The sequence below is a fragment of the Lycorma delicatula genome, chromosome 1 (genome assembly GCF_047948215.1).
Source record: "Lycorma delicatula isolate Av1 chromosome 1, ASM4794821v1, whole genome shotgun sequence".
Taxonomy (NCBI): domain Eukaryota; kingdom Metazoa; phylum Arthropoda; class Insecta; order Hemiptera; family Fulgoridae; genus Lycorma; species Lycorma delicatula.
The window spans coordinates 259,573,928-259,598,894 of NC_134455.1; the positions used below are offsets into that span (position 1 = coordinate 259,573,928).

The 24,967-nt window shown below is 33.5% G+C and overlaps 2 protein-coding genes across 4 annotated transcripts in view; one reads left to right on the forward strand and one right to left on the reverse strand.

Annotated features, from left to right (window-relative positions):
* The window catches only part of LOC142330892 (uncharacterized), a 73,120-nt gene extending 70,229 nt beyond the window's left edge, over positions 1-2,891 (reverse strand). Inside the window, exon 1 of one of the 2 annotated variants that reach the window (XM_075376362.1) lies at positions 2,549-2,891. In XM_075376362.1, coding sequence (XP_075232477.1) covers positions 2,549-2,701 — 153 coding nt within the window. In that variant the 5' untranslated portion in view covers positions 2,702-2,891. The remainder of the gene's footprint in view (positions 1-2,548) is intronic. The other variant, XM_075376370.1, reaches the window with a different exon arrangement.
* Positions 2,892-3,107: 216 nt separating this feature from the next.
* Nelf-A (Negative elongation factor A) overlaps positions 3,108-24,967 on the forward strand; it is a 73,560-nt gene continuing 51,700 nt past the window's right edge. The window contains exons 1-2 of one of the 2 annotated variants that reach the window (XM_075376381.1): positions 3,108-3,321; positions 21,789-21,966. In XM_075376381.1, the coding sequence (XP_075232496.1) occupies positions 3,112-3,321; positions 21,789-21,966 (388 nt within the window). In that variant the 5' untranslated portion in view covers positions 3,108-3,111. The remainder of the gene's footprint in view (positions 3,322-21,788; positions 21,967-24,967) is intronic. The other variant, XM_075376388.1, reaches the window with a different exon arrangement.

Below are 24,967 nucleotides of genomic sequence, written 5' to 3' on the forward strand. Positions count from 1 at the left end.
AAGAAACCATCTTGGAGCACTTATTTAGTTAAGTTAAAATGGTATCGCTTTCAACAGGCTTTTTATCATTTTTGAAAGGTTATAACTTTTTTATTAGTACAATATACAAGAAACTTTTTATTTGCCACAAATATCTATAAAAACACTGCAAGTTGTGCAAATTTGAGATTTTTATCAACAGTCTCATTACAGTTATTTGAAGCCAAAATTTGAATTTTTTTTAAAAAGTTAGTTTCAAAAATTCATGAAAATTTAGGGGTAAGTATATCACCATTACTATTATTTATCATAAAACTACTAACATATACCTACATAAAAAAATGCAAATTGTGTATGCCTTCCCTGCCTCTTGAAAAAATTACCAAAAGTGAAATTTTACAATTTGTCATGTTCAACTTCACTGGTAATTTTCTAATAGAAAGAAGAGAAATAGGTAAGTAAACTACTGGATCAGTATTTTACCTTGAGAAAATATAAATGAATTGCTTTTTGTTTCATTCTTTCAGGACCAACAGGGTTAAGTTAAGATTTTTTTCGTAGACCATTACAATCACAAAAATAGGTGTGCGCACCAGAACAAAAATGGCAACCACAGGTAAACTGCTTAAATAAAAGATTTAAAAAAAAATAGTCTTAAGGTTCTGAAATATGTAGGAAACACAAGTGGGTAAGTTTCATTTTTTTGGAATTGGTCAAGTAGCCGCCTTATGTTTTTTTGGATCACCAAATGGGTTGAGCCCACTATCAGATTAAGTGTGCTATCAGGGCAAAATTTTCATGTCAGGGTATTTGAACATCTTGACATTTCATAACTCCCCTCTAATTTTGAAAGGATGTATTAACATATGTATGGGCATGTTTCTTGTTTTTTTATTATTGTCTCAACTGGATGAGCTAATTTGGATGAAATGTTGCACAATGATTTCTCAATATGACATATAATTTTATTTAATTTTGGTCACATTGATCAGGAAGCATATAGGTTATTTAAACATTTTATTCAAACAGGAGATCAATTTTTTCACATAATCTAATGCCTCTTATGCAGCTAGGATACCTTATGCTGGTGTTTGCTCTTATCAAATCCCCACAAGGGGAAGGGGCAGAAAACATCTGTTTTTGTTGTTTGTTACTGAATTCAAAGTTATATTCTTGTACCACTTAGCTGACTCCATTACATTAGAATGTCACTTTTGTTTATATACTCACTAGTCAGAGTTTCATAACTTTCCTCCTACTGAAGCTGAGAAAGTTATGAAACTTCTTTCAGACTATGATTTTATCCAGATCCCTGATGATGTGGATGTGTCTACTCAACATATCCACATCACCTGAATAAATAATTAAATCTTAATTATCTATTAAAACAAGAGAAACATTTGCCAATCTTTCATACCTGCACATTACAAGTCCAATAACAACCTTTGTATTTACTGTCCATATTCATTAAAATTAATTTTATTTTACTCTCAGTTTTTTGAATAATGTGAAAATGAGAGTATAGATAAGGTATTTTCTGAACTCACTCATATTTTTGGATGAATTTACCATAGCTTATGTTTATAATGAAATGTTCTACATTAACTATTTATATTTTGTATAATTAAAAATGTAAAAAAAAAATCATAAACGGGTTGCAAGGTTGGAAAATTGTAGAATAAAACATATGAAAAATTAAACTAAAAATAATTTTATGAATTTCTGATAAGTTTCAAATGATAAAAGCTTGTTTAATTTTCTTAACATTTATTTAAAAAAAAATATTTTACAGAATTATTGTATTATGCTAAAATATCTTTTGGATTTATGTAAGGAACTGTAACATTATCTTAAATAAGTCTACTCTGGTGACAAATTTATGACATTTTTTTAAAATAAAATTACATTTTCATCCAATTTTAAAAAATGTTAAGTGATAATTTATTTTCTAAATATTTTTCTTTTTGAAAACAGTTAAAAATAAACATTCTGTTTTTAAAATAGCTTTATGACAGATTTATGTCTGTTGACATTTGTTTTTAACTAAATTACATTTTCATCCAATTTTTAAGAACTTAGAGATTTTCTAAATGACTGTTTTTGGAAAATAGTTAAAAATAAATATCATTTTGGTTTTAAAATTATTATTTGATTAATAATGTCTCCGATGACATATTAATTTTTTTTTCTAGATATTCATGAGTACTAAGATTCAATCTTAAATAGCTTCATTTAAAATTTTACCTTTGTCATGTATTTTTTCTTAAGAGAAAGATTAGAGTATTTAAGAGTTTTAGTTTTTTCCATTTTTAATGAATCTGTTGTGCATTATCAGGTGGTTCATACCAAACATCCAGATCAAATTCTGAATATGAGAAAAACACAATAAATATAGAAAAAGAAGCGAAAAGAAGTAAAAAATTTTGATGGTCCATGTTGTATAATAAAGATTATGACATGTTGTTGCCATGGAAATATTTTGACTCAGCATAATGTATTATTTTTTTTTTATTCTAGTGTATTTTCAACAGTTGCACAAATGAAGTGATAATTAATTTTGTGCCCTTACCTGGATATTTCTGCATGTCTTATAAGTAGAAAGAGGAAAAAATTGTAAATTTAGCTGGCTTATATCAATGAATTTATCACTATTTTCACAATTTTTTTGGCAATTTTTTAAATTTAATTCATTGAGCAGGAGGAGTTTCTGCTGCCCCTCCATCAACACCAGCCCAATAGACGACAAAAATTGAAAAAGCAATAAAAATTAAAATTGGTCTTTTGTCCATGGTTTTAGATTTGTGTCATGCCGATTTTTTAATAATTAAGTTGTCATGGATACAAATATTAATCAAATACTGCGCGTTTCTGATTTAACCAATTAAAATGAACTCTAACCGTAAAACAGAACAAACCAAACAATCATTACTACTTGAACATTTTAATACTTATTCTTTAATAGTTGCATTCAAATTTTCATTAATTATTTTTCAATAAAACAATAAAAAAAAATAAGGAAAATTTTTTACCATACTAGTGATAGAGCTTTTCCGTTAAAATCAGTTTTCTTAATTTTTTTTAGTTATTAATTTAGAACTGAAAATATGTCCCCATCAACTACAGTTTTCCAATATGGCGAACGTGAGGGATAGTGATACGTCTCTGTGGCTTCACAATAAGCTCGGTACATCGAATGACTCGTGGACTGGAGGATCAATTTGTAATCAGTTGAATGCAGAAGTTTTGAGAAACATTAAAGATTGTTTTCCAGACCTCCAAACTCAAGTAAAATTAAAATTACTTCTTTCGTTTTTTCACGTTCCAAGGCGCAATGTCGAGGAGGTGTGTGCATTTATGAATTTGTAGTGGTAGAGTTATTTTTTTAAATTTATTTGGGTTGATAATATTAAACATAACATAAAGTGAAAATCCAATAATGTATTTTGACTCTGTTAGCGAGTATAGTAACGGTCTTCCACAGAGATGATCGTTTGGCTCATGTGTCTGGGTTGTTTATTTATTGTATACATCAAGTTGTTTATAGTAAATTAATGTTATTTTTTCTTTTACGTTGTCGGTATATGCTGCTGTACTATCTGTATTAATGAAATAGTGTAGTAGTATTGTTCGTTACGCAATAGTAAACTAAATTTATGGGTACTTGATAATATTTAGATGCAGCTCTAATGATTATGGGATAACTCGTTTTTCCGAATACTTTGATTATTATATTAATATTTACTTATCCCCCTTCAACCATTGATCACAATTTTTGTATAGTTACCGATATTAGGTTATAATTATTTTGGAGCCCACATGATTGTAAAAGAGGGGGCAAAAATTGACCCACGACCATGTTATCTTTTTATGTGATTTTCTAATTCTGTTGTCTGTCACAAAAGAAACTTTCTTAACCTTTCAGCTGTTGTTATCAAAAAAACATATGTATTCTAATTGTGATTATTTTAAGCTAATGTTCATGTTTGAGTTTCTGGGTGTAGTTGTCGCTGACCAAGATGCTTTGTATGTATTTTAATCAGCTTTCTGCTACACAAAATTTTACACAATAAAGTACTAGTTAATTCTACATAATCACAAAAAAATTTATATTTAATGTAGAATGAATTCGTAATCAGAAACAATGTCAGTAAATATATAAGTTAACAGATAAAGACCAAATTCACTTAAAATGATTGCTAAATTCTTTAAGAAGTAAGGTTTATTGCTTACAAACTTGAAAACAAAATTTACGTTCTACTGGAAACTAAAAAACTCACTATCAGACACCTAGTCGTTTAGATTACAACAGTTCGAAGTAATACAATATGAAAATTTTACATTACAGACTGGACCTGAGGTGTAGAGAACACTTGTAAGTACTACCGACATTTATGCTACAGAATCAACTTTCACATACTATACCTCATACAAATAAAATATATACAAAAATAAAGTGGTTTAAATAAAATTATATTTGTTGGTGTATTGTTGTAATTAGCTGATTTATTGATTTGTGGTGGTATTTCTTGAAATCTGTAGGTATGCAGTTCAGCTTTTATTGATTTAGGTTCTCTAGGCAGTTAATCCCTTGTTAAGTAATGAGTGTAACTTATTTTGATAGTTCAGCATGCAAAAATGTCATCAACAGAGATTAGGACATGCCATCATAATGGTGCCCATGATCAATTTTTAAGAACCACTGTGTCATCAACCTCCTGTTAGGCAGGTTAGGCTGACCATAGTGCTTTTCTGACATATAAAATAGCAGAGAATAATAGTTGTGTTCTATGTAGAAAGGTAAAATAGAATTTTCTCACTGTAAAATCTCTATAATTAATAATTTTATTTATTCACTAGAAAAAGAAGTTAGTGGGGAAGTTAATCCTTTATGAATAGCGTATAATTTCTTAGGTAATTAGCAGATATAATTTTTATATTAGTAACTTATTTTTAGTGCCGTTTGAGATTTTACCTACAGTGTTATTTCCGATTCATTACCTGATTACTAACTATTAAGTTTTTGTAATAGTGAGTTTTATGTAAGGCTGTTGTAATTTGTCTGACCAAGGCAAGGAATCTTGTCTGTATTCTGTGGACATATATCCTATTCCTGGATATAAGTATTCTGCACTGATATCACCATAGAGTTGTGGGCTATTTGTTTTTTACTATACTTCTATAGCTGTATTTACAAAAGTGAGTAGTGGGCTGTGAAAAATAGGTGAAAAAACGTAATTCATTTTATTACATTTATCATTGATAATTCAATAGAAAATATTTTAACAGTTCCCTATGGATCCCTAAGTAGCTTGTGTTGCTTCCCTGCATTATGGGGCATATATGACCTGTACTGTATTGTCGCTACCTGCAGTATGAGGTTCATTTATCCTGTACATCAATGCTTTTGTAAATTTTCCTGGCCAAAAAAATACATAGTTTTATCAAGTCAAACAATAAGTATATTCTGTTGGTAGAAGGACGAACTATTTCCAGCAGAAACAGTTCGTCTATCCAGAGTCATGTGTTGAATTACAAGAGGACTGAGCTTGATGCATTTTTTGCATTAAAACGTCAAATTTGTACCTCATCTTTATGAAATTCAACAATATAAGTATGTTTAGTGGGAGCATTTAAAACAGTTATTATCTAAATACTTATTATTAACTCAAATTGTGGCGTAAAATTAGTTTTTAAGGAAAAATAAATAAGAAAATGTAGTAAGTTCATTTTTCAAGAAGCTATCTTACAGTTTATTTCATTATGTTATAAAACAATGTTGATGTAAACTCTGATGTAAACACAAAAGTTAACCCCTTAAATATTTAAAACATTTTCATGTGACTGAAAATATATGTATACTAATAATATCCATATACTAATAAATATCCAGTATACTAATAATATACTGGAAATTTGGGTGAGTATTACTGGAAAAAACATACAAAATTGAAAAATAATGTAACTTAACAGCAATAAAACATAACTTTGTTCACATTGAAATTAAAAAAAAGTATCATTTGAATTCTTGAGAAGTAACAAAATATTCTTGAAATAGAGAATATGTTTTTGATTATAAAGTTTTGTATATATATGACATACAATTTGGTTAGCCCAGATTTTTAAATAAAGATTAATACTAACTAGTACAACAAAAGAAAAATGTAATATTCAGTTATAAAAAATATAGAATCATAAAATACAAAGAAGTTTCTCCTCTTGATTGCAAATTAATTAAATCTGCCAAAAAACTAAATTGAAAAGTTTGATAAAAATTTTATAAAAGTAAATAAAAGAAAAAATAATACTAGTCAATAGTTTTTTTTTTCACCATCCATAAATGGGAAAGTGTTGGATTCACACGGATTTGGCTAGATGTTATTAAGAGATGGGTTCCCGCACCCTACTGACTAAAACTTACTATCTCACTGTATCCTCCCACCCGGAGCTGGATCAGAATTTAAGCACTTACTCAGTTCCAGGGATGCCTGCCTCTAACCACCAAAGATGAGCTATACCAGGACTGGCTATGCTCTTCCCAGCCAACCCGAACCAGTGGCTGAGTCTTGGTCTTTTCCGCTCAAGGGGTTGGGAGTCGCCACTTCATCGCCGCCACCCATCCAGGCAAGCCCAGATGAACGACAACTCCACAGAGGGTTGCCTCAACTCCTCGCTTCTTTCTCTTTTATCTGTATTTGGTGCTAATCTTCACTCCAGTTTCTAGCTTTATCTTCCTTCGTCTTTAGTATGTCAGTGGTTAACTTCGACACTTCCTCCCACTGAGGCTGTTCTCTTAGCAAATATTCAACAGTATTATCTGTTGTCAGCCACCCCAGCCCATAAAAATGCCTATTCTGATCTCACCTATGAAAGTTGTAAAAGGTATGTTTAGCTGTATCTTCTAATCTGCAGTATTGACAATCAGGTTGTCCTTTTGAACCTAAACAGGTAAGAGGAAAACCCCTGTGTCCAAACAATAGTTGTGTAAGCCAATAAGTGGGTTCACCATGTTTTCTCCTAATCCATGGCAAAAGCTGTGGTATTAGGCATTTAGTCCATCTGCCCTTATTCATTTTATCTCATCGTATCTGCCATTCCCTCAGCAGTTGTTCCTCGGTCATTGATTTGGGGATTCTCTCAAGTCTCCGCACCATTTGTCTAGCCTGTACTGGCACTGGAGGTATCCCAGTTATAACCCCAACTGCAGGTCCGGATATAATTCAATATGTGGCAGTTTTCCTATCGCTTCTCTTCGTTGCAGAGAGGTTAGGCAATTTGCATACCTCTTTTTCTCTAACACCAAGGACCACAGAGAGATCATATACAACATTGATGTAGCAACAGATAATGTCAATTGTCTCTGGCTAGCACATGGGACCCTTCTAGATAAGAATAACTAAGTCCAGTTATCATTCTCTCTGCATACTTCAACACTTCTTTCACGTGGGTAGAGAAGAGTCCAGACCCTTCTACCCACACTCCCCGATACTTTGCTATTCTGGTGCCATCCACTGTCACTGCCATCCTCTCAGTTTTCTCCTGCCCACTACAGCAACTACAGATGTCTTGTTTAGGGCCAGAGACATTTTCCTCGTTCTCAGCCACTCACTTATCCTGCATATGGCACTATTTGCAGTTTCCTCCACCTTATTTTTGGTATGACCTGCCACCAACAGTGCCAGGTCATCTGCATATGCAACCATGCGACTGTCACCTGGAAGCTCAGTTCCCAAGAAGCAATCATATAATGTATTCCATAAAATTGGGCCCAATACAGAACCGTGCGGCACTGTACCATATATATTAAATTCAATGGGGTCATCCTTAGTGTCAACTTCCATTCCCTGTTTAGTGTTGACAGCAGCTATTTCCAGATATCCCTGTCCCTCACTGAATCCATAACAACTGGCCATGGTATACTGGTAAATGCTTTTTTCACGTCGAGTAAAATTGTCAGTGATATCCACATACTCTGTTGCGTGCCTGCCGCTCTGTCTCTTGCCCAGTCCGTCACATCTATTATTGCTACTAAGGTGGGCTTCCCCTTAGTGAATCCTTACTAATTCAGGGATAGCCCACCCTCAGGCTCTAGCTCATCTTCTAGCTTCAGCAACCATTTTTTCGAACAACTTGTCTGAGAGTTCTCATTAGATACAGAGTTGAGGTCTGTGTGCAATGACCCTACTTGTTTTTGTGCCCGGTTTTGGGAGGAGGATCAATCTGGCCTCCTTCCAGCATCTGGGGAACTTGGAGTCCGTTAATGCAGCATTCATGGTGTCAAGAACCATCTAAGGGCGCCTTTCAACTAGACTACTTATCACTGCACCTGGAACACCATCAGGTCCTGGACTCTTTATCTTATTGATTCTGGCAGCAGCCTTGTTCAAGTGTTGTATTGTAAAGCGTTGTTCATGAATGCAAGGAATCTCTGTTCTTTCTGTTTCCCTCCACCGAAAAAAGGGATAGTACAGCCGTTAGATAGGACACACTTGGGAGTCACCTACCAAATTTCTTTGTTACAATCTGGTAGGCTTAACTCAATGAGTTGTCATCTAACTCATTAATGAGTTCTCAAGCAACGGCCTTTGCCTTTTTTTATAGCCACTCCAAGTCTCTGGCCATTTGGTATTTTTCAGTCTCAGCCTCTGCATTTGTGTCTCCCTTGTTGCATGATTTCCTTAACTGCTCTACTGATTTTCTTAATGAGGCGATCTCTTCTTTCTACCAGTATACAGTCTTTTCTATGTGTGTGAGCCGCAGTTTCCCTCTGACATGCATTTTTTACTATTGCCATCAGTTGCAACACAATCAGCTAATCCTCTTAATTTGAACTTTGTTGGGCCTCCATTGGCTTGAATGTAGGTGGCACTGTTGATCACATCTGAATGTAAAAACTATTTGTCTGTGATTGGAGTGAAACTCTTTGTCCAAAACATACCACATTGTTATTCTTGGAACAATTTGTTCTGAACAGCAGTTACATCTACAATTGAGCTATTACCTCTATCTATATATGTTAGCACTCCCTGATCATTTAAAACTGCCATGTCCATCTCATTAAACATATTAGCCAATATGTATCTGCTAGACCTAATCCCCCTAGTTCAACATACTCTGAATTAAGGTCACCGGCAAGAATCACTGCATTTCTTGACCTCCTGATATACAGCTCTAGTTCTGGTATAAAATCTTCATATTGTTCACAGTTAGGTGATATATACCCTGAGTTCAGCATATATTCGTTCAGTTTTAGTATTACAAAACTATCTCTTGGTATTACACTCAGAACTGCATGTGCCCCAGAAACATCTCCTACGGCAGCATCTTCACACTTGCCCACGTGCCAAAGTCCTGTGGAAACCATTCTCCTGTTCGGTTCCGTCACTATTAAGAAGTCAACTCCACTCGCCAGTGCTGCAGCCCAAACTAAATCATGGGCAGTCACACACCTGTTCGCATCGATTTGGAGGCACTGCATGTTTTCACCTTACAAACATGGCTGCCCATCCGATGACAGCTCCTATTACACACCAGACATTTGTTATATTGCATATTACAGTTTTAAGTTCCTCAGCTTTTTGGGAACCATTCACCTGCAATTGCAATCATCTTTAAAGCCCTTTCTGATAAGACAGGATCTCCTCGCCTCCTTCATGGAGACAGTTCGTTTCACTATTTTAACTAGGTCCACATAAGATTTCCCTGCTGACTTGATTATTATGGTGTCACTGTCCTTCACCGAGGGCGATTTTTTAAGCACACCTGATTTCTTTGTCTCATGACTAACCTCTGCAGTGGATGGAGCATATACACTGGTCTTATCTTACACACCTTTCTACCTCAATAGTTTCCTGAAAGTTAATTCGGTTGCCTTCTCTAACAATCCTCAAGGCCACCTGGACATCAGTCAGGGACCTCTCCTTGTTCTCACTGAGATAGTGTATAATGTACTTATTTTTTATGAAGTCTGAGACATCATATCCACTGCCAGATTTTCCTTTGTGATTACCTCGGGTTTAATGACGTTGCTTAATATGACCCCCTTTGGGAATCAGAATTATTCCTTATAGTGACCAAGTCATGGAATTGACAGACATTATCAGCAGCAGAAGGGTCTTTCACAACTCATATAGCCTCAGTCATCTCCTTAGGGCTATACCTATAATCTTTGCATCTGTCAGCTGACCCTCTAACAATAACCCGATCTGGCTTTCCAGAACACTCTGTCTGGGAATAATGGTCTACCATAAGTTTGGGGAAAGACTTTTATAGAAATCCTTCACCGAATCCTCTACACTTCCTGCTTGGTCACGGATACACCTGGCACATTCCTTCAACTTCTGATTTCCCCAGAGCCAGCCAACAAGACTGCACAAAACTCGAATCTCCTCCATTAATCGTTCCAATTCAGAACCACCAGACACATCACCATCTGTGCTAGATTCCACTTCTTCTACCTTCCGTTTTAATGACATAACTGTACGTCCATCTCTTCTGTAGCTGCTGTGTCCTTTGGAGTTGCCGGGACAGGCTTGAGGGCTTGTCTTCCAAAGTGTCCACCTGCTTGATAATCATCCTATGATGCCAGATTTAGAGGATCTGAAATTCCTGATCCTCTCATGTTCAACCAGAGCCACCCTCTTCACTTTTTATTTGGCCTCCAGCTCAGTAGAGACATTTCCGACATGTTATATAATAATGATGTAGAGGTTATAGTAATCAGTAATTATAATTATCAAGTAATAATCAATGACCAGTAGTTATCAACACACAAAGTAGTTAACCTTTAGAATGATGTTCATTGTAACATTATGTCTACAATGTTTTCCATCATAATCTTCACAATACATGTTAACTATTTTTACCGTACTATCTTTCTACCTGTTTGACATAATCGCCCGCAAAACGTTTTAGCGGCCACTGCATTTTCTTTTCTTACATTTATCGTCTTCAGATTTAAGCATGTGAATTGTTTTTGGAGTTCATTGATGTTGGTTTTCCCCATCTTCTGCAGGAAGTTGATCTATTAAAATTTCTTTATACTTCAAAATAGACATTTTTCTTTCAGTTTTATTACCTTTAATTTTAATCCTGTTTGATTACTTATTTTAATCCCTTTCTCAGTACAGTATAAAATTGGACATTTGGTCGGTGCTCTCCTTTTTTTGCTCCATTATATTCAATGACACATTGCGGTTTAGTGAGTACTTCTTGTCTGTCATATGCAATGTTAAATCATGGCATTCTTTTTTAGTTATCATTAGTACCTGGCCCTTATCCATCCATTTTGTTATTTTTCATCCTACCAACTATTTCACCTAGGTTTTTTAGAAACAATTTCTTATGACAAATTTTTTTGATTTTTTCACAATGTTCCACAAAGTTTTGTGTTTTTAGGAAGTAGATAATGAGCAGCATTTGGACTTGTGTAATAATTGTCAAGGTATAAGGTTCTTTTTCCATGAGGTATTTAATAACAGAGTGTATGAGACTCTCCCGCTGTCCTGTCACCATTTCCAATGTGTATTTTAAAATTATGAACATAACCCTGAATGATTCAGGGTTTATAAATTTTTGTACCTACTATTTTTTATATATTTTGTAAAGGATGATCATCCACGCCATGGAAACATCGTTTCATTGATTACAACGTTCTCCCTTGGAGTAAGGTACAACTGAAAATTATTTAATAATTTTTTAAGCAATACATGAATTTTCTCCCTCTATGAATCGTGAGATCTTGCCATTGGTGAGGGAGCTTGAGTGCTCAGTGATACAGAGTAGCTGGACCGAAGGTGCAACCATATTGGAGAGCCAGACTAAGGAATGATTCCTGAAAGAGGGCAGCATCTCTTTCAGTAGTTGATAAGGGCGTAGCTCAGGATGACTCAGAACGTCCATATCATCATTCAATCCTCTGAGTACTGAGCAGCGGAAAGCAATGGAAAACTTGAGTTGCATTTTTTCAAAGAAAATGTAGCTCTCTACATTTTCATATAATAAAGATGGAGACACCTTCCTTGGTAAAATATTCAGGAGGTAAACTAGTCCTCCGTTCGGATCTCCGGGTGGGGACAACTAAGGAAGGGATCACCAGAAAATTAAAAAATAACATTCTACAAGTCGGAGCGTGGAATGTTACAAGTCTAAAAAATGTTGGTAGGTTAAAAAATTTAAAGAGGGAAATGGATAGGATAAATGTAGATGTAGTAGGAATTAGCAAGGTTTGGTTGGAAGAGGAAAACGACTTTTGGTCAGGTGATTTTAGAATAATTAACTCAGCTTCAAATAATGGGCAGGCAGGAGTAGATTTTGTAATGAACAAGAAGATAGGGAAGAGATAGAGTATTTCAAATTGTATAGCGATAGAATCATTGTAATATGGATAAAATCGAAACCTAAACAGACAATGATTAAAAGAAAATAAAACAATGGGAAAAAGAAATAAAAGAGGGGACGACTTGAGAGTTTTGCACGAAGTACAATTTAGTAATTGCCAACACCCAGGTTAAGAATCATAATAGAAGAATATACACATGGAAAAGGCCAGGTGATACTGCAAAGTATCAGATAGATTATATCATGGTTAAGCAAAGATTTAGAAATCAACTCGTCGACTGCAAACTTACCCTGAAGCAGATTTTGATAACAACCATAATTTAGTGATAATGAAATGTAGATTGGGGTTTAAAAACCTGAAGAAAAGGTGTCAGATGAATCGGAATTTAGAGAAGCTTGATGAAGAGGAGGTAAAGAAGATTTTTGAGGAGGACATCGCAAGAGGTCTGAGTAAAAGAGATAAAGTAGAAAATGTAGAAGAAGAATGGGAGAATGTTAAAAAGGAAATTCTTAAATCAGCAAAAGCAAACTTAGGCGGAACAAAGAGAACTGGTAGAAAACCTTGATTTCAGACTATATATTGCAGATGATGGATGAATGTAGAAAATATAAGAATGCTAGTGATAAAGAAAGTAAAAGGAACTATAGACAATTAAGAAATACTATAAACAGGAAGTTCAAACTAGTGAAAGAACAGTGGATTAAAGAAAAGTGTTCAGAATTGGAAAGAGAAATGAACTTTGGTAAAATAGATGGAGCATACAGGAAGGTTAAGGATAATTTTGGGGTACATGAATTAAAATCTAATAATGTGTTTAACAAAGATGGTACACCGATTTATAATATGAAAGGAAAGGTCAATGAGTAGGTGGCATATATTGAGTTATACGGAGGAAATGAAGTAAAAAATGGTGTTATAGAGGAATAAGAGGAAGTTCAAGAGGATGAAAAGGGTGAAACAATACCAATATCTGAATTTAACCTTTTCAGATCATGTAGCCGTGAAACTGGTTATGTACAGCGTCAGTTTTAAAACGCTGTTACAAAATCATTTTATATGGCATCAGTCATTTATTTTTTTTTATATTCATAAAGTAATCAGCTTTATTACACAATTTGAATGATGTTTATATGATGTAAAATATTTTATTTACACTAGAGAGAATATGACCAGTTTTTCTCAGAAATGTGCTTGTGTGTGTATGTGTGACTTTTGTATTATAATTGCTATGAGGATTACGGATTTATTTATTATTTACAAAAATAGCTTATCTTACTAGCAACATATCGATGTATTGAAACACATAATAAATTATATATACGCATAATTATGATATACGCAAACAAAAAAAAAAGAAGGAATTTGTGGTCATAAATACATCACTTATACTTGAGGTCTATAAATATCTTTCCTGGCAAATGATATCGATAAACATGTAACACATATCGATTCGTAATGAAACACAGTATTCAGTCAAAATGGTTTTTTGTCAATATGAATAGCCTTTTGAGTGGTGGGGATTTTTATAAAACGTAGTTTTTTGAATCTACTTTCACGTACACTAACATATGTTACTAATCTGTGATTTATGACGCGGGTTTTTCATCATATTTTGCCCAATTTTCAACCAATTTGCTTGAAAGTATTATTTTTAAAATCAGCAAACTATGTTTCATAAACACAAAGCAAAAAAAAAAAAATTTTGCTAATTAAAAACGCGATAGAAATGCGCAAAAACAATTCTCCAATTAAATTATTGTAATTTTTGTACTGTTTCAATTTTTTTGTTGTTACAGGCATAAAAAATATCCATTCATAACAGTTTTTTTTTCAGAATCTGTTAAATCTCTTTAATATAGTCTACTTTTTTGACATTTTTTTCACAAGAGGGTATCATAAGACTATGAAGGGGGGCAATCGGATACCAACATATTTTCGCGGAGCGCTAATCAACCGCGGATCATTGTGATGGGAAAAGGTTAAGAGAGCATTAAAAGATTTGAATGGCAGAAACGCTCCTGGAATAGACAGAATACCTGCAGAATTACTGTGCAGTGCAGGTGAGGAAGCGATAGGTAGATTATACAAACTGGTCTGTAATATTTACAAAAAAGGGGAAGTTCCTTAAGACTTCAAAAAGAGTGTTATAGTCATGACACCAAAGAAAGCAGGAGCAGATAAATGGGAAGAATACAGAACAATTAGTTCAACTAGTCGTGTATCAAAAATCTTTACTAGAATTCTGTACAGTAGAATTGAGAGGAGAGTGGAAGAAGTGTTAGGAGAAGACCAATTTGGCATTTTTTAAAAAAACAGAAAGTCATTCGATAACGTAGACTGGAATAAAATGTTCAGCATTTAAAAAAAATTACGGTTCAAATACAGAGATAGAAGAACGATTGCTAATATTTACAGGAACCAAACAGCAACATAATAATGAAAGAACATAAGAAAGGGAGTCCGACAAGGATGTTCCCTATCCCTGTTACTTTTTATTTAGTCTTTACATAGAACTAGCAATTAATAATGTAAAAGAACTATTTACATCTGGAGTAACACTACAAGGTGAAAAGATAAAGATGCTATGATTTACTGATTATATAGTAATTCTATCTGAGAGTAAAAAGGATTTAGAAGAAACAATGATTGGCATGGATTAAGTCCTATGGAAAATGAAAGTAATGAAATGTAGTAGAATTAATGAAGATGGACCACTAAATGTGAAAATAGGAAGAGAAAAGATTATGGAGGTAGACGAATTTTGTTATTTGGGAAGTAGAATTACTAAAGATGGATGAAGCAGGTGCGACATAAAATGCCAAATAGTGCAGGCGAAACAAGCTTTCAGTCAGAAATATAATTTGTTACATCAAAAATAAATTTAAACGTCGGGAAAAGATTTTTGAAAGTATATGTTTGGAGCGTTGCTTTATATGGAAGTGAAAGTTGGATGATCGGAGTACCTGAGAAGAAAATATTAGAAGCTTTTGAAATGCAGTGCTATAGGAGAATGTTAAAAATCAGGTGGGTGAATAACATGACAAATGAAGAGGTGTTGTGGCAAATTGATGAAGAAAGAAGTATTTGGAAAAATATAGTTAAAAGAAGACAGAATTATAAGACACATATTAAGGCATCCTGGAATAGTCGCTTTTATATTAGAGGGTCAGGTAGAAGGAAAAAATTGTGTAGGCAGACAACGTTTGGAATATGTAAAACAAATTGTTAGGGATGTGGGATGTAGGGGGTATACCGAAATGAAACGATTAGCAGTAGATAGGAAATCTTGGAGAGCTGCATCAAACCGGTCAAATGACTGAAGACAAAAAAAAAAATGAATTTTGTACAATTTTTCATTTTTATAGTTAATTTTTATAGACTCTTCACAAATTGATGCAGCACAAGAGAGTTAAAAATCTGTCTCATGACATTAAATTTGCCACAAATTTGTTGTATACAGATTTTCTTGATCAATACAACTGTAATTAAGGTAGTACATTTATTTCCATAATTATTACTATAGTAAAAAAATTTTTATTTCAGTATTGTCAGTATCAACCCATTTATTTATTCTAGAGTTTAGTCGATTATTTTCTCGTTCTTTAAGTGTATTAGCATATTAGTTTTATTTACTATCCAAGATATCATCATAAATAAATAAGTTAAAGTAACTTAAATAAATAATTGGTTCGGTACCATTAACAGCAGCAGATAAAACTGCTTCTTATTGCAAGATAATGAGAATGGAAGGACTGTAGTAGTTAGTCTTTCCAACTTGACCTATTGTTATTGTCATCATAATCACCATTATCAATCATTAATATTATTATACCAATTACTATTTACAGTAGAGGATGATGGACCAGGATTCAAAAACTCACGTGAGTTATCAGCATGAATCATGTTTCTGCTGATTTCATCATCTGACAAATTTGGATCGGTTATATAATAATCTTCTGATTTATCAGAATTCAGATTAAAAGAAATATCTCTATGTGAATTTTGCTGCATTCTTAAAACCAGATCAAGAATTTGTTTGGCACTTTCACTCATGGTTTTAACAGCATGTAGCATGTCAAACAAACTGACAGCTAAAACCACTACTGTATGAATATATTACACTTTTGATGAGTACATGAAGAGTGAGGTGAATTTATAGAGTTCCATAAAAGCAATGCAGTAATAATTGAATGTTGGTCACAATTGCTGTCGTATAATGTTATGATTACTATTTATAGTAAATAAATTTGCCAATAATAAATCACAATAACCTAATAAATTATTAGGTCATTATTACTTACAATTATTAGATCACTAATAATTTATTTTATGTTATGTTCCATATGCGTTATAAAAATAATAAATTGGTCATAATAAGAATATTGAAAATTATGAGAAAAAACTGAACTTTTAGTTTCTGTTCTTCAGAAAAAAACAAACAGAGTCAGTCATCAGTCGTATGAAATGATACCACCATTATACTATATTATGACATAATTATACATGACTAATTAATATTAGAACATGAATAATTACTAAACCTATAAATAATTTACAAAATATTGTATATTGAAAAAAAACATGAACAAAAAAAAATAATTTTAGTGGAAATAAGTCAAAAAAGAGAATTTGCATTCCACGTAATAGTGTTATTACTTCACTGTGTTACGGGATGTAAATGGGTCGTAAAAATAATACAGGCCAAACACTCGATGCAGAGCAGAAGAAAATTACTTCTTTTTTAGCCGCATCACAGATGACTGCAGTACGGAACATATATACCCTGTATCACAGTAAACATGTTAACATTGATAGGAAAATGGGACTTACATTTTTTATGCATCTATTTGATTATTTAGAGCAAGTAGGAAGTACGTGATCAAAGTCCAATTGTTTCATTCTGACATGTCAGTGTTGATGGCAGAAAAAGTGAAGATCACATAAATTGTCAGAAATAGAAAATATAATGTAAACCAGCTTTAATAGTGGTCAGAGTCAGATTTTGAATCAGTCATTAAAGATGACTGACTGACTGTGCTGTTTGTGAGGTGATTCTCCATCTTACATATGATGAACCTTTTGTGTTAAGTTACAGCATTTGCATTTTTATTGGGATTAGTGTAAATGCACTTGGTATAGGCCTGAATGACTTCATCGTTGCATATTGTTGGCAACACTGCAGTGAATGGCCTACTGGCCATGAAAACGTTGGAAGATTATTATTAGAACAATAGTATATTATTATATTATATTAGTATATTATTAGAACAATAGTTCAGTATCCAGTTAATTGATTACTTTCTTTAATTAATTTTTTTTTTTTACTTGTGATCATTTTTAACTTTATTTAAAAATAAACATACACTATAAAATAAAGTTCAACATACAAAACATTATATAAAAGTAAACATATGATTTACAACAATAAATGAAGTATTCAATTCGCATGAATGCTTTCTGAGACTGAAATATTATAAATAAAATAAGTGCGGTATGGTGGCAGCAGTAATGATGTCCCATGTGGCTATGATGCCACTCCATCGCTTACTGAGGCGCATTTACACTATTCCCAACAAAAATGCAAATGCTGCCACTTAACGGAAAAGATCCCATGAGGCTAACAGCAAAGATCATGAGGTGTAGTGTCTTTGTAGTGACTATATTTCCATTTGAACATAAATTTGATGAAGTGTCTTATGCGATTGTGTTTAGTACTGCCATACCTTGGTACTTTACTCCAAACCTCTCTCTATCCAACTCTAACCTTAATCTTATCTCCACCGTATCTAACTCAATTGTTCTTTAACTTTAGCTATAATTTCGTTTTTTATATGTCTATGATTTCTCTGAACCAAAATATTCTACTTTAAAGAGAAAAGGCCACTTTTGTCTTTAATGCTGAATATCTCCTGATCTAAGCAACGTATTGATAAAAGTAAATATGGAAATTAAAGAGTTTTGATCTAGCTGATTTAGCGTTAATGGCAAATTGTGAGTTCTTTAATGTAGTTGCAGTTTTTGGGTTTTGTTCATTTTGTACTGAGTATTGAAATCTTTAAAGATCGAGATTGCAACATGTGTTTCACCCACTCAGTTTAACCCAAGATCATGTTAGAGTCTTAGTCATTAAAGATTTCAATATCTCGACACAAAATGAACAAAATCCAAAAACTGCATTGCTACATTAATGACTAATTGCTCATAATTTGTTATTAAAGCTAAAAAATTTTGGGAGGTGTTAGAAACCTTTTGATTCTCAGTGTGATGGTGGGTGAAAAAGTTTGAGAATCAATGCTCTAACCTTAAGTCTGAACTCTAACTTCTTCTCACATAATAGAGTAGGATTTTAACAGGTTTCTATAATTTGCAGAACTGTCTGCTAATTGACTAGGGTACTGATAATGTGGTGGGGACATTAACCTTGGCGTGTGATCTATTGTGCAAACCTGTGTTCTGACATTTAGATCTTCTGTTTTCTTGATCCTAAGCATGTCAAATTTGGTATATTAAAGTATGAAAAATGATGAAGTAGAACAAGTAATTGTTCAGAATTATTAAATTTATTAACTTTAATGATGGCAAACTTCCAGTAGAATCAGATTCCAAAATTTTTGGTGAGTGAGTGATGAATAGTTTTCTCACTATCATATTTTATTTATGAGGTCTGTTCAAAACTTAATAATCACAGGCCAGGAAAAAAGTAGCTTTTGAAGTAGCACTCTTGTGATTCCCCGCATTTAACTGTGCGATTTTTTCATTGTTGAAAACAATTTTTGTAGTCCTCTTTTTTGAATTGCCCAGTTGTGGTCTTTTGCATTTATCATTATGTCCTAACTGTCAAATTATCACCCTTTCAGTGGCATCTCTAGCTTGGGGAATAACTAGAAATCACAGGAAACCTGGCAAACCTGATGAATTCCATGCTTGACCTAGAAATTCTGGATTAGTCATGACAAATGACTAGGTGGGTTATTGTGATGCAACTGCCACTTTGTATGATTCTGACAGATCTGGCTTCTTGGATCATGAAAATTTGCAGAATCTCCAAATTGTACTGATTGTTAACTGTTTAGTTTTCTGCAGTGTGTTTATGATGTGCAGATCTGCGATAGTAAAAAAAAATGTAAACCACTTTCACTTTGCTTCGTACTTGTTTTGCTTTCTTTGGGTTGGGGATGAAGCTGATGTTAAATGGAATGACAGGTCTTTAGTTTCCCATACATCGAAGAGTTATAAAGAAATTTTGATATTAGCTCACTCTAGTTTGCTCTGTGAAATGGCATAATGAATTTATTCAAACAGAAGCAGCTTTGGCCCAAACATTTTAGCCATATCATTATTTGTGTGCTCAAATCATCTGTTAAAATCATGTATAAAACCACCATTAATCACAGTGTCATTTGCCATTAAAGTGGCTCAATTAAGGTTGGGTCATTTTAAAAATGGTTATTACACTTCTTAATTGTTTACTCCAGAAAAAAATTACTAGTGCAGTGACGCCAGTTAACATGGCCATCAGCTAATTGGCTTTTTAAATCTTGGAAACCTTCATGGGAACTGGCTGAAATGCTCGAGGAGATTTAATATCAACATTAATGGCAGATCTCATGGGATGGAAACTACAACTGCTAATGAGTAGAGGTGGTCCATGCACAAGTGCTGGGTAGGCTTTTGTCTACCAAGGTTGTTATGATGCAGACTTAATCGTTTAAGAATTGGACATTGGTCATTGGTAGATATAATTACTTTTTGAACAAATGGGGTATATGTCATCTACCGCTGGTTGAGTGTGATGAGCTCATTTCAAACTATTGAACATCGAATAAAGCACTATCCACAGCGAGCATACAAGGAGAATCTACAAGGTGTATATCATGCTACCCCACTTCGGGTCAAATTGCTGAAAAAACTGGATCTCAATTTGTAACTATAGTGAAATTTTTAATCATACCTACAGTAGCGAACAAATTAATACGAACAAGGAAATTTTTGTTTTGTTGTAGGGAATTTTCATTCTGTGGCACACTGCTTGCTGTTTCAGGTTATGTTAGTTCGTATATAAATAGAATTAGTGGTTTTCTTGCTTTTATAATTCATTGTTAATTAGTTTTTGGTGACCTTGTGAGTTTCTATTGTACGTTTGTTATTCGTTTCTAGTTAATACAATGGATATAACTCCACGAAAACTGTAAAAAATTGTTGCTCTATCCCAATACACACAAATGACTCAAAGACAAGATTGCCAGTGAGTAGTGTGGGGTTAGGTACTCTAAATGAAGTCATGAAAAGGTTTAGGGAAACAGGTTCCGTCTTTCCAAAGAGAAAAGGAAAATTTGGATGGAGAAAGAAAATTATACGCTTACAGAGGATTGATTACTAATAAGAAAAAGCAAAATCAATTCACGATTGTCAGCTGTTGACCTTAATAGGGACTTGAGAGCCAGCAGGACTAATGTTTTTTATGTGACAGTTCGTAGAAGATTGTTGGCAGTGCGAAGAATTGCTTGGAAACTAAAAAGAATCAGTTTCTGACACAGTATGAAAATAAAAAGACATCAATGGGCAAAGGAACATAAAGAATGGACTATTGAGTTGAGAGTGCCATGCAACACTTCAAACGGTTTTGTTTCTATTGTATGCGGCTTTTTTCTACCACTTCTCTGCTGTCTGTGGCTGTACCATTCAGGAACCTTGAATTCATGATAGTTATCTGTTAATTTTATTACAGTTGCACAGTGGAATTCCCAATTGAATGTTTTGTCATATGTGTATGAGAATTCAACCAACTACACAAAATAGGGGAGAAGGCATAATTCCTGTGGTTATTTCTAACATTGAAAAAATAAACATGTTTCACAGGTAAAATTAAAAACTATAAAATTCGACTAAAACTTATAATGACTATTCCGTTTTTACCATGGTTATATGGGTGAAATTGGGATTTTTTTTTTAATTTGGAGTTTGTATTTCAAAATATGAAATATTAAACAAACATCATTTGAAGGCCAATTTCACCCATATAACCATGGTAAAAACGGAATAGTCATTATAAGTTTTAGTAGAATTTTATAGTTTTTAATTTTACCTTTGTGCCAAAAAGACATTACATTTATTTTTTTGCTGAATTTAAAATTTCTTCCAAGCTTAAATGTTGCAGAGGAAAAAAAAAATATATCTATATACAGGATGAAAGTTTTACTAAAATAAACAGCCATTATTTTTTGTTTGTGACCTACTAATTTACCTTGAATTTTTTTTTAATTAGTGAATAAAATTGAATTATTTCTTGAAATTTTTGTTCTTTAAGAAAATTCCTTAACATTAACTTTTATTAGAAAGTAACTTTACTGTTAGTTTTCTTAGTAACATTATTAGCTTTATAGAAACAAAAGTAATTAAATAATTACATCGGCTAAGGGTACACGTAAGTAAAATTTGTATTTTAATTTTCAATGTTTTATCTGTTGGTCAGTGGAAGGTTGAGCTGGAGGAAATCTTGGAGGTGGCCCAGGTGGACAGTGAGCAGTGGGTATCTATGTTGGCCGAGATAATGAAGACATTGCCTTCTACTGGATCTCTTAATACCAATATCACAGAGAGTGAGAATCGTCGTATCTTTTCAGATCTTTTTAATGATCTCCGGAAACTAGGTTAGATATTATTGTATTAAACATTGGGCATCATGTTTTTAACTATTCATAGCAATGTAGTCTCTGTTGCATTTAACTGTACATGCAAATAGGTTATGTAATGTTATTGAAATGTGTAGTAATGATTAATATTTCACAAACTTTGAATCAAAACTTATTTATAATATAGCTTTGAATATTCTTATACAATACCAAATTCAGTCATCAGTTAATGTTACGAAATGAATTTTGGCTAAAATAAATATTAGCATTATTAAATTAATGATGTTTTTTATTTGTGCTTTAAATTTGGTTTAAATTGCTTTGGTTAATTTGCTTTAAATTTTGATTTAAAAGCCCAACACCATTATGTTTTTTGTGAGAGAGGAATATTGTGAGGCCTCCTTCAATTTCATCATTACTGGTGATGAGAGTTGTCTGTCTTTGTCGCTATAATCCCAAAAGCAACAAACAGTTAGGTATTTTGTCTAGAAATCAACCTTATTTTGATACCAAAAAAGGCCATAGTTGTTCAGCCAGTAGAAAAAATTAATGGTGGTTTCCCTCTTTGACTACATATATGAAGTGCCCACACATAAAACAGTTTCTAGGTATTCCCAGTAACTTAGCTGGATATCCCCATAAAATATTTTATGTGACAGTTTTGAAGGCTCTGTCTAAATGCAACTGATAAAAACATCCTCATCTGTATCCATCTTTTTAGTATTATACCATAGCAATGAATTCCTCACATTGCTAATGTTTAAAATGGTTGTTACATTATTAAAAAAATGCTTAATAAATAATACACATAAAATTTAGTTTTCATTAGGTAATTTATATTTGTTTGGTAGTAGATCAGTTGGAATATGATCAAATATTTAAATTAGTTAGTCTCAGTTTGCAACACTATTAACCAATAGTTAAAATATTGTCACATCTTTGTTTTGTAAGTGTAGGTTAAGATACATCTGTTGTAGAGTCTACTTATATTAATTTATCAGTTCTTATACAAACAAAAAAACGTTTCTGGCCCTTGCAGATGCTGTTACTGATAAATTTATGAAATTTGTTAAACTAGATCTCAGGTTATTCATTCTGCTCTGTATTCGGTGTGGCACTTGCTGTTCTAAGCAAGTTCATAATTTGTATAGGGTCATTGACGGGAACCGGATGTTTTTAAAATAATCATAAAAAATTGAATATTTACTTTAAAAAAGTTTTATTGATAATGAAACACTTGTTAAATCAAAGCATTTGTTACTTACTCATGAACAAAAAATTATGTCCGGCAAGTGATGTCCATTTTGGGCAATACATTGTTGTAGCCTTTCACGGTAACTGGCCTCAATTCTTTGCGGCATGTCTACATCAATCTGGGTGACGTGATGACGAATTGCGATCTTTAGGTCCTCCAATGTACGCGACTTATTGCCGTACACACGCAATTTCAGAAACCCTCACAGAAAAAAATCATAACTACTCAAGTCGGGGGGTCCAAGGAATGTCGCCGAATCTGGAAACGATCCGTCCCGGAAACAAGTTACGGAGAACAGCCATCGTTGCCCTCGCTGTGTGCTCTGTAGCTCCATCCTGCTGGAATAACACATTTTGAAAATCGATTCCCCGGTTTCATAACTCAGGGTGAAAAACGTATTCAGCATCGCAATGTAACAATCAGCAATCGTTACATTGCTGAACGTCATTTTGAAGAAAATGACGGCAGTGTCATTTTCTTCAAAAAAATATGGTCCAATAACACCGACCTTTCCTATTGCACACCAGACAGTCACCTTTGGGCTATGAAGTGGTCTCTCGTGAAGCTGATGTGGGTTTCTTTCTGATGAAGCCATTCAGATGAAAATGGGCTTCGTCACTCATTAACAATAACAAATTTTAATTTTCTTCACAAATGGTAAGCATTTGTCGACAAAATTGTAATCGCTGCGTGAAATCTTGCTCGTTTAACTGCTGCACGACGGCTATCTCGTAAGGATGGAAATGCAGGTCTGTATGCAGAATTCATCTTACCGTACTTGTGCTCATTTGAAGCGCTGCTGAATGCCTCTGAATAGAGCGGCGTGGGCTTCTGACAATGGCTTCCCTTACTCGTTCGATGTTCTCTGGAGTGCTAGCAGGTCGTCGGGGACCCGGTGGTTTTTTCTTCAATATTGAACCACTTGTTCGAAGGTTGTTTACCCATCGCAATATTGTGTTATGAGAAGGGATACTTGTATTACGATGGATATTAAACTGACTGTGGAAATCTCGCTGAACAGCAATTAGGATTCGTCATTTCTTACAAAACTGTCATATGCATACAGGCGTTGGTCTAGCGTCCACGGCTCCATCTCAACGACAAATGTAAATGCTATGAACAAAGTAAACGTCAGACACCAGCCACATGCCTCTCCCACCACGAACGCCAGAGTACAACCCACTTCAAAAACATCTGGTTCCCGTGAATAACTCTGTATAAGTATAATATTTAAATAATTTTTATTGTAGAAATGTATGTGATAGAAAAGTAAAGATAAGATAAATAGCTAATATAAGAGGGGCAGAAGTAGCTGATTGTCTTAGAAATAGTATTGACTGTGCTCAAAGAAACAATTTATTACTGTTGAAATATAGAGAATTTCAGTTAATAAAATTTAATTTTTAAAAACATCCATTAAATCCACTATCATTTTCTAAACATTGTTCTAATCTATCTTGAAGAGATTGCATAATCCTTTTAAGGCTGTAGGATTTCATGTATGTAATCATAGACCTTGGCTTTCAAATATCCCAAAAAGTAAAAAACTGGTGACTGTGTGGGCAATTTGATGTCATTATACTTCAAAATAAGGTGTGTACTAAATATTTATGTCAACTTGCTTTCAGCAGCCATGTGAGCAGTAGCTTCATTTTGTTGAAACCAAAGTCTATGCTTTTCTTTTAATGAAATGTAATCAAGAAATTGGTCCATTAAAAAATTCTGCATTATTTTACAGTAGGATTCACTTGGTGATTATAGGAA